This window comes from Protopterus annectens, chromosome 2.part0 (genome assembly GCF_019279795.1).
Source record: "Protopterus annectens isolate FY-2018-M chromosome 2.part0, PAN1.0, whole genome shotgun sequence".
Classification (NCBI taxonomy): domain Eukaryota; kingdom Metazoa; phylum Chordata; order Ceratodontiformes; family Protopteridae; genus Protopterus; species Protopterus annectens.
The window spans coordinates 1,430,699,010-1,430,710,472 of record NC_056728.1 but is presented as its reverse complement, the minus strand read 5'-3'; the positions used below and the strand labels follow the sequence as shown (position 1 = coordinate 1,430,710,472).

The following is an 11,463-nucleotide window of genomic DNA, read 5'->3' as shown; positions in this document are numbered from 1 at the left end:
ACACACACACACAGCAAATCCCTCCAGCGACCATAAACACACACACACAGCAAATCCCTCCAGCAATCATAAACACACACACACACAGCAAATCCCTCCAGTGACCATAAACACACACACACAGCAAATGCCTCCAGTGAACATAAACACACACAGCAAATCCCTCCAGTGACCATAAACACACACACACAGCAAATCCCTCCAGTGACCATAAACACGCACACACACACAGCAAATCTCTCCAGCGACCATAAACACACACACACAGCAAATCCCTCCAGCGACCATAAACAGCAAATCCCTCCAGCAATACTCACTCACTTACCTGATGATGTATCATGTCTGACCAAGCACCAAAATCCACCCGCGACATTGAGCAATCCAGCCAGCGACCAAACCCTGCTACACCTACCTCCTGAATGAGCCCGCGCAATGAAAATCCCGCGAGAGCAGCTCACCTCATAGTCCTGATTGGATTTGCCTGCTCACCTCTTAGTCCTGATTGGATTTGCCTGCAGCCAATGCAGTCCGGACCTCCTCTTCTGTGCAGTCGTTCCCGCAATGATTCCTGGGTGCATTTGCAGCAAAGATTTCTGGGTACCTGTGTTTCTTTATCCGGACTGCAGTCTGGACTCATGTTTTTTTTTTGTTTGTTTTTTAGTTTAACAGATTTTTTTTCTTTCTTTTCTAGGTGGGAGGGCTGCAGTCCAGCAGTCCGATACCACGAGCCGCCCCTGCTGTCTTCCCCTCAGAGATGTGAAAACAGCTTTTATGCTTTCAGTAAACATTAATTTTTTGCCCTAAAAAGTGTATTGGCTGCCTTTAAATTAATAAACTAAACAGTGTTCTGTTATATTAAATACATTAAAGTAATAAGACTGCTGGGGAGGCAACTACTTGAATAACATATTCACTTCTCGCAGCTTCAAACCTCATTTATCTCTCACTGAACTGCTTGCCAATATACCTTTAAATGTTAATTACAGTGTAACTTTTATATTTCTTTCAGCATACAGAGCTGAGACGTCTTATGATTAACTCATTAATACCTATGTGTTGTGGAATGTCTCACCTCTAGCAGCCTACACACATCTTGTATTCCAGAGTATTTTCTGAAAAATAAACTTAAAAGCATAAGATAAACAAATGTAAATATTTTATGAACAATAAAGGATATTAAAACTGTACAAATAGCAATGTTATCAGTAAGAAATATTCTTTACTGTGATAATAGTCAGTGCATTCATAGTATTTTTATAAATACTGTAATATATTATAATGCACACAAACCCCAAATTATATATTCTAAGCTTTCACAAGCAAATTTTCATATCTAGAAAACTGTGCAACCTAGATTTATATTGTTGGAACATTTTTATTAACCAGGCACAAGCTTTCACATGACAACAAGAAATTCCTCTATAAGTGCATGTTTATTGATATATTTACAGAAATATAAAAGCATATGTTTAATTTTGTAATTAGCAATACAAATAATACTGACTTGTTTTTCAAGATTGACAACTTACGGTGCAAATATTAAAGACAGTTATATTCAACAACATTTAAGGTTTCACCTAGTGTCATGCAACAGTTTGTAAGTCAATTGTCTACTAAAGTATTAAGTACATATGAAATATTGCTTATTTTCATATTTACTAACAAACAACTAACAATATTTTCAATGTGTGATATAAACCAGCATTTTCAATTAACTGTCATGTCTTCCATATTGATGTTTCATACCATATAGCTCAATAAAATACAGCTCTCTCAATTATGAAAATATGAACATAAATATGAAAGCATGAATACTAAATGGCAAACAAAGATTAATTTCTCTACTTTAATTTGTCTTAGATTAACTATTTTAGTGTCATTTTGTTAATAACTCCTTGCCCTTTCTAACCCCATCTATTCTTAGTTGTTGTGACTTAGTTAAAAAAGACAGACCTAAAAAGTTATAGTTGCCATAAGAAGATAGGTCTATATTAGATCACCAAAATCTGCTTACCTAGAACCTGTATTCATCGGCACCAGAACAGCAAAACACACTTCATCGAACACTGAACATTTTACTAGAGTAAGTAATCACTTGGCCACTATAACACCACAACAGAAATTGCACTAAATCAAACCCACCAAAGTGGGGGGCTTTGCCCCCATACCCCCCAATGTGGGGGGCTGTTACCTCACACACACCCTAACAATATATACCAAATCAGAGATCACACTATGGTGGGGAAAAGGGCAAAGTTGTGGTGTTGGCCAATTGCTTCCTTACCCTAGGAAAGTTTTTTTATCATTGGCGAAAGTGAATTTTGCTGTTTTGGTGTCAATGAATATGGGTTTGAGGTAAATAGATTTTGATTATCTAATATAGACCCAAGAAGACATGCCAGTGAACTGGAAGTATACAAAAAAGTGTTTTATGCTTGAGTGAGTTAATTGCTTGGGCCTGCAGACTGCTTGACCCCAAGTAAAAGAAACTGGCAAGTAAAAAATAGGTAAAAAACTTGAAATGAATGAAAGAACCTTTGTGTATTTCAGTTAGAACAGAGTGTTCAAACCTCTCATGATTAACTGCTTGCATATGCAGACTTCTTGTTTTGTTTAACACTGAAAGCATTGTCTAATGACTCAAATAGCTAATGGCTTTGCATATGGAAGAAATAACTACCATTTTCCATGGCATTCATCATTTTGTCCTATTTTTGAAGCCTATTTGCCTAAAAAAAGTATTTTATAGCTTGAACCATAGATGCTAGTCTAGACATCTACCTCTATAAAATAGGATAAATGATTATCTTAATTCTATATATAATAAGATCAATGTGTTTTTTTTATCTCCCAAGCTAGCATCCCAAAATCACATTATATTAAATTTAATATGTTTCTTTATGAACTTTCTAACCTTGTTACAGTGCAATCCTGGATACATTACAACAAAGTATAAGTACTTTCTTACTTCAATATGTTTAATATACACAGCTGTCACTGATAAGACTATCCCCACCTCGCATTTAGCATGACCCTGACTGAGCACTGTACAAAATTGCTTTACAATATAACATATATTTTATGTTGTGAAATGTTTATAAAAATATGAATATGAACAAAAACTTGTTTGCATGCCATTACTTCATCAGTTCTGTTAGTGTCTTTCTAACTATTAAGAACATAAAGTGGGCTATATGCTCTACAGTTCACTCAACAGTTTAACACGTTTTAAAAATGATTCATATGAATACACAGATATATATGTCTATGCTTTTTTTTCCTCACAGTCTTATAGTGGTATAACTTTCTTCAGCAATGTATTGAGTAGTTTGCTGATGTTGCATGTCAATCCTTTAAAAAATACTTAAGAAAAGGACAGCTATGTGAGTTAATCACATGACTGTAGTATTTAAAAAGCTAGTTTTGTAGTGTTGTTATTTCTGCAGACATTATGTATAACACTAAAGATGAAATTGCTTAGTCTATTTTTATTATTTTTTTATGAAAGTCCTATTTAACAACAATAGCACCAGAGGTTTAACTCTACACACAAAATTGCTGTGATTGTTATTAGTTTATGTGTAGCAACTGATGATTTGGTTGATGATTATGACAAGGTGGCGTTCCATGTGGGAGAATATGACCTGGTGCACAGACCCCTGAAGGACATGCAAAGAAACTTGTCAGAGTTCTGCATGCAAGTCACAAATGTGGGAAAAACTGTGGTATTGACTTAAATCTTTTCCTCACCAAGAATGATGCCTAAGTACAAAGAAAAGATGATTGTTTTTAACAAATGAATAAACTGCTCGTGTCATTCTAGGGAGATTCAGAATGTCTAAGCAAAGAATGTGATGCTTGACAACTGAAACTGCTATTTTTGGATGGATTGCACCTCTCATTCAAAAGTTTTCCATATAATAGTGAAAGCCCTTGTTGCCCCCATAGTGCCTTTCTTCGGCAAGGTCCAGCTAATGGACCTTCCAACCTAACTAGTAATCTAACTAGTAAAACAAATCAGGCCCAAGACCACATCAAGTTAGCTCTGGTAAATGCTTAATGCCGAGAGTCTAAATCACATTAAACAGGATCAATTGTTAGATCATAGCTTGATGCATGGCCCCTTTTCTGTCCCCCGAAAAACATGTTAGACTATGACATATTCTACACGAACTTCCTATAAACAGAAACGCCATCATCCTGGAAGACTTTAATTACCTGATGATTAAGTGGGAAGCATATACCTCAAATGTAGGATATTCTCAAAACTTCTTAGACTTCATAAACAAGAATTCCCTGGAGAAAACTGTCAAAAACCCACTAGAGGACAAAATATTCTTGGCCTGGCCCTTATAAACATATCATCTATATTTACTCCCATGGTATTCCTTTCATTGGTTAAATCTGATCACTAACTGGAAACCTTCTCCATCAAAATCTCTAAACCTTCAGATGCAAATACCACTGAATGCAAGGACTTCAGTTGTACAAGGCTTCTAAAATTCTATGAGGAAGTCTCCAAAGTCACATATACCTGTATTATCCAAGATGTTGATGCAGAAAGGGTTATGCAAACAAATTCTATTCTGACCTGGTTTAATGTATTAACTTAGCTGACTCAATGAATCTCAGGCTGTGCCTGTAAATGGCCCACCGAGATCAGTGCACTACCCTGGTAAACAAACATAGGCAAATAAATAAATAAATAAATTAGAGCAAAACAAAATGGGCAATTTAAGATTAAACCAGCATGATGGTCCACAAGCATAAATAAAATATACAGAAAAAGAAAAAATAACAAAGTATACAGCAAAATGTAATCCCCAGAAATCAAGGACAACAAGAAGGCATCAAAGGAAATGACAAATACCCTGAAGAAAACAAAGACATGCCATTAATTCAGACAGACAGCAGAAGCAAAACAACTACAAACCCTTATTTAGTTACATCAGGAAGATAAGGAATAACATTTAACTTTGCTGAGAGCTCATTCAAAACTGAAATCCTCACTTGGATCCAGTCTGTACTTCCAACATGCTAGCAAACAAATTCAGTGCAAACTTCACCCTGGAACATATCGCTGATGGTCTCTGACCCTCAATTGTCATCAAAGAACATTTACTAAAAGTGCTTTCTAAAATGAAAAATACATCCTCCATGGATCCAGATAATATACCTAGCTGCCTAAAAAAACAGCACTAAACAAGCACTGGCAGACACAATCCTTAATCTATTCAGCCTGAGAGAAGTAATTAGTTTTGTCCCTCTGATATGGTACACAGCTATCTTGATGCCAATTCAAAACTTTGGCCTCACCATTGACCCCATAAATTACAGATCCATCAGTTTGACTGTTCTCATATGCAAAGCCATGGAACATATTATAATGGACCTGATTAAAGTTGATATCAAAAGTCGTATCAGACCCCATCTGATAAATATGATAAACTTTTTTGAGAGGATGACATATGCCATGGACAGTGGTCATGTTGTCCATACACAATACCTTGCCTTCGTCAGTGCATTTCATACTATATCTCATGTCAAAATAGTAAACAAACTAACTAAATGCACTCTAAATTGTCCCCTATGCAGTTAGATGAATGGAAAATGGATGAAAGACAAAACCACACAATGAAGGTGGGGGTGCTTCTTTAGGGAGCATGAATGTGACCTGTTGGGGTCCCCAGGGATCTGTCTTAGACCCTCTGCTAGTCGATATCTATTTCTCTAATCTTCAAATCACAAAGGAAGCTCTCTAGTAACCATGTTTGTGGGTGATTGTAAACTGGGTGTCATCCTTAAGTCCCCCTATGACACACAGGCACTCCAGTATGACCTTACATTTATGAATAACTGTTGTAGTAAAAATACCTCAAACGCCAAGAAGTTCTATATGGCTGCATTTGATAAACAATCCTTCCCTCCCGCTTATAGTACAGACAACACCTCCCTTCAAAAGAGAATGTAGAGAATAGATCTTGGAACATGGGTGGCTAGTTCCCTCTCATTTGACCATCATGTTGCAATAGTATTCTGCACTGATTAGGCCAATCATAGAATACTATGTTAAGCCTATTCTGCACTGATTAGGCCAGTCATAGAATACTATGTTAGGCCTATTCTGTACTGATTAGGCCAGTCATAGAATACTATGTTAGGCCTATTCTGCACTGATTAGGCCAGTCATAGAATACTATGTTAGGCCTATTCTGTACTGATTAGGCCAGTCATAGAATACTATGTTAGGCCTATTCTGCACTGATTAGGCCAGTCATAGAATACTATGTTAGGCCTATTCTGTACTGATTAGGCCAGTCATAGAATACTATGTTAGGCCTATTCTGCACTGATTAGGCCAGTCATAGAATACTATCTTAGGCCTATTCTGCACTGATTAGGCCAGTCATAGAATACTATGTTAGGCCTATTCTGTACTGATTAGGCCAATCATAGAATACTATGTTAGGCCTATTCTGCACTGATTAGGCCAATCATAGAATACTATGTTAGGCCTATTCTGCACTGATTAGGCCAGTCATAGAATACTATGTTAGGCCTATTCTGTACTGATTAGGCCAGTCATAGAATACTATGTTAGGCCTATTCTGCACTGATTAGGCCAGTCATAGAATACTATGTTAGGCCTATTCTGCACTGATTAGGCCAATCATAAAATACTATGTTAGGCCTATTCTGCACTGATTAGGCCAGTCATAGAATACTATGTTAGGCCTATTCTGTACTGATTAGGCCAGTCATAGAATACTATGTTAGGCCTATTCTGCACTGATTAGGCCAGTCATAGAATGCTATGTTAGGCCTATTCTGTACTGATTAGGCCAGTCATAGAATACTATGTTAGGCCTATTCTGCACTGATTAGGCCAGTCATAGAATACTATGTTAGGCCTATTCTGTACTGATTAGGCCAATCATAGAATACTATGTTAGGCCTATTCTTCACTGATTAGGCCAGTCATAGAATACTATGTTAGGCCTATTCTGCACTGATTAGGCCAGTCATAGAATACTATGTTAGGCCTATTCTGTACTGATTAGGCCAATCATAGAATACTATGTTAGGCCTATTCTGCACTGATTAGGCCAGTCATAGAATACTATGTTAGGCCTATTCTGTACTGATTAGGCCAATCATAGAATACTATGTTAGGCCTATTCTGTACTGATTAGGTCTATCATAAAATACAATGCCCCATTTGGGATGTATCTTACTAGACACATCAATCAACTGGAAAAACCCAAAAAGTTCCTTACTAAGAAGATTGTGTAAAAAAACAAGCTACCAGTAGTCACTGGCAGCTCTAGCCCTTTAATTAGTACCTCATAGACTCCTTAGAGGTGATATGTGCCTTGCATATGGGGCCATAAGGGACCCAGTAGTACAAAATATCTTATACCTTAATCTATTTAAACAAATAAAACAAGGAAAACAAGGTGGAGAGAAATAATTATCACCTAGCCCCTACTCACTCAATGGAAGAAACTTTCTGTCCAAATTAAGCAGTGTGGTTCCATATTGTCCTTCATAAGGGAGCTACATAATTGGGTGGGCTTTCATAAATTCATCCCTGATGTGACTGACCTGTACCTCCTTGAAAAAGAAGGTAAGAGCTAGGGTGGGTACTGACAAGGTGTTAATGGCCTCCTGGGCCAGTTGTCTGGCATTTTATGTGATTTTAACTTTCATTTCTGACTGCTACACCTTAATGTAATGTTACCATAATGGCAGCCACTTGTTATTCTGATGCTGGTGCTGGTGAAGATGGTGGCACTTGATGTAATAAGAGTGACCTACACAGAAAAAAGTCAAGTTGATTAGATTAACATCCTGAGCATTGCACTCAGTTTTGGAGACCTACAATGAAAGATTGGGGGGGGGGGTGGTAGGCAAGGGAGACACGCTCTTACAAAGAATATAATATAAAGCATCTGAAAGAAGGTTTAAGGGATGGGGTGCAAAGAATAACTTCAGCAAACTGAAGGGTTTAAAAAATTAATACTATGGAACGTATTTCTGGGAAACGTAAAAGGAATAAAATTAGTACCTTCATATGGGAAAGAATTCAGAATATAACTGAGAAGACTTTTAACAGCATGCATTTATATTGCTACATTCCATGGCATAGTCTGATGTAGTCTGTGGTGGTAACAGATTTGCTTATTTATTTCAGGAGGATAGTGGGATACACTATCCTCTGACTGTGCTTGAAACTGAAGGAGGAAAGCTGTTCAATGTGGTGAAGGAAGAAATCGAAAGACAAAGACACTGCAGGTTATATGCCATCTGCAAACCTGGGTGGTTGTGAGGTTGCATACATTATTTTTTTGTCTTTTAAGGTATCATTGCATATGCTGCAACATGGTGTTAAAAAGATATGCTATGGAACAGTGCCACACTATAGGGCCATCACAGTTACATGTGACGTGCCTGAGAGAGAGCCACTACACAATCCTGTCTGCTTTATAATAAACTAACACAATTAAGTAATTTACTGGTTTGGGCTGGGTATGCATGAAATTAAATAGAAAGTAATATTGAAAATCCAATATTAATAGTCTTAAATAAGAATACAGATATGTTTTAGGTAAAAAGAGTTTCAATAAATTATACCAGTTGTTGCAGTGGGAAGCATGTTGTTACTAAAATGAAAAGCATAATGGTGCCATAATCATTGCTTACATGAAAAGCACAAAAAAGTTGCACCCCTCTCTTTATGTCACTCACTATAAAATACAGCAGTTTCTGATACAAACACTGCAGCATCAACTCTTTCTTTACTCAGAAGAACTTTACGTGATTCTGCTCCTGGTTAGACTGTATTCATAAATCTCCACTTTAGTTTAAAAATAGCTTATCTCCAGATTGCTCCATCTGAGGAGTTTTGGGATCTGCTTTCTGGATTGTTTTAAATTCGCTGGGGTGGGCAGAGCATAAAAATCTGACGTAGAATGGGGCTGTGCTGTAAATAATTGTAAGAAGTGATTGACCACATACTTTGCATCTGTCTACAGCGGAGAGGTACTATCTTCCCTGTTCCAGCGAGGAGCGGTGTGCCTGTAGCTCACAGGGGCGCAGATGGACGCCCCACAAGCTTAATTTCCTCATTTGTTGGACCAGTGCAGCTGTTTGTGTGAAAACAAGAGCACGTTAAGATGGGCGTTGGGGATTACTTCTGCGTGACACTGAGTGGAGGGGCACCATGGGGCTTCAGGCTGCAAGGTGGGAAGGATCTGAAACAGCCTGTACAAATCTCCAGGGTAGGAGCCTTATTTAGTTAGCCTGTATGAGCCGTGTAAAGCTTTTTGTTTCTTTTTTAACATTTGAAATACAGTTTCACTAGTGTGTTTACTTTCTGTATTGTGTGATTGTCACTCACCCTGCCTCGTGATATATTTGTATTCTGATTTTCATAGTCCACAACTGTTAACGCATATTCGCACTGCATGGTTCAAATATGAAGTGTCTTTTTAACTACGATAACCTCGATGTAAGCAGCGCACTATGATGCTTCATACATGTACATTTATGCATGTTTGTATTGTTATTATTAAACATGTTAGTTTAAGACAAAAGTGTCAGAAACCAAACACTTCTAAAATGTCAATACTTCATAGGATACCCAAGTTGATATCGGGGTGCAGGAGTGTAATCAGAAATACATTTGTACTCAAACTTCAATTTGCTGTACCCCCCTCCACCCACCTATAATTTAAAACCTTTAAGCATAATCATAAAAAAATATTATTTTAGCAGCTGCATTCTTATCCTGTAAGCATGTTTTGGAATTTGGGTACTTATACACAAAATACTCTACTCTAGGCTGTTCTAAATTTGTGACGTTACACCTATAAAGTTTCCAGAAAGATGTTCAGAAAAAAAATGAGTACACTGAGTACGCCTAGCTACACGCTTGTCTGGGTGCAGTTGGCATGTTCCTTTGCCGACACTTTAGGTACGTCCGTTACGAGTAAAGGTACAGTTTATATAACTTACTGATTGTTTTAAGGCAGCTTCGCTACTTTCTTACTGAGTTCACGGATATATAGAACTAACTACCCACTAGATGGTGTCCATATGGCTCTCCTCTCACCCAGTGGTGAGCTGGACTTGACCCCCCGGTTTACAGGACCATAACTTTGTCCGCGATAGCAGTGCCTGAAACCGCCCCATCAAACAAGCCAGGGAAACTGGCTTAGTTATTTCAAACGGCAGACAATTTGTTTTGAGTTGTCAGCCTTTGCTAGTCTTCTTATATGGTATGCTCTGTAGAGGGTGTGGGTGTTGACTTGGTACTTGTCCAGTGCCCTGTGGTAATATAACGACCACTTACTAATATTCGTTTTTACCTTCCTTTAGTGACTTCAAATTCATAAATAACGCTGCAGTAAAAATCGACATTTAGAGGAGACTTGCTGTGTTTTCAAATGTTAACGTTTGATATACAAGTAGCATCAAGGGCATGTGACCTAATAGCATTTTAAAACAATCTCAACATTAAATTTTCCAAGTGACAGATTGTTTCTGTCACGTGCGGGCTCACTCAATCAAATGCCTTCACTGTATAATGGAAACTGCACCTATCAGGTTCTTTAAATCTAGTTCTTATAATTTGTGACACATCCGTAGTAGATACCTAACAATTCCTGAAGATGTTATTATTGTACTTGATTGGTTAAGCTGTCAAGATAAAATGTTCTAAAAGTTCTGAGTAGACAATCTTTTCTTGTACCCTAGTTTCTTCCGGCAAAAAAAGTACTGTGGCCTGTAGTACTCCATTTTCTGAAAGTCACTTGGTTTGGGATTGTTAGAGTTCTAGGACATTTTCAAGTTTAAAGGATGTGTTAGATGTCTATCACAGGGTCTGCTGGGCTAAGCAAGCCTGAATTCACAGTCATACAAATCTGGGAAGGGCATCAGCAACAGTGTTCCCCATCCACAAAGCCTGAGAAAGTGAATTTGGGACTTTTCCCAAAAGTAAAATAATAATGCAGCAAAGGGTCTAAGCTGTTGTTGAGCTTGCCCAGTGCTTTCAAAACTGAGGACTGCCCCAGGATTCATTGTTATTGGTAATTTCCATAGTTTGACTAAGCAGCATGTACAATTAGATGCAGAGAAGGATACCTATATACCATCAGGAAACAGGACCTAAGGGCTCTTACTCGGTTTCTCTTTTTCATCTACCAACTGCCCTACTAAAGTGCAATGCCTGAGAAGAATCTTCTTTGTTGCATTTGCATATTGGGGGTGTTCCCTCTTACATAAGTTTCTCAAGGTAAGATAAACATGTTTTGGGCTCCTGTCTCCTGAAGTCACAGCTGGCCTTAGGCATAGGCCAACTAGGTGGCCGCCTAGGACGCCGCTGTAGCAGGGGCACTTTTCCAGTATTTATTTGGTGTAGGTAGACCAGGATGGGGGCACCAGATGGTGTGGTAGAGGGTG

At 37.9% G+C, this 11,463-nt stretch overlaps 1 protein-coding gene across 1 annotated transcript in view; it reads left to right on the top strand.

Moving 5' to 3' along the window:
* Window positions 1–9,047: 9,047 nt before the first annotated feature.
* Window positions 9,048–11,463, top strand: part of SYNPO2 (synaptopodin 2) — a 936,240-nt gene continuing 933,824 nt past the window's right edge. The window contains exon 1 of the mRNA XM_044061655.1: window positions 9,048–9,281. Within this exon, the coding sequence (XP_043917590.1) occupies window positions 9,177–9,281 (105 nt within the window). The 5' untranslated portion in view covers window positions 9,048–9,176. The remainder of the gene's footprint in view (window positions 9,282–11,463) is intronic.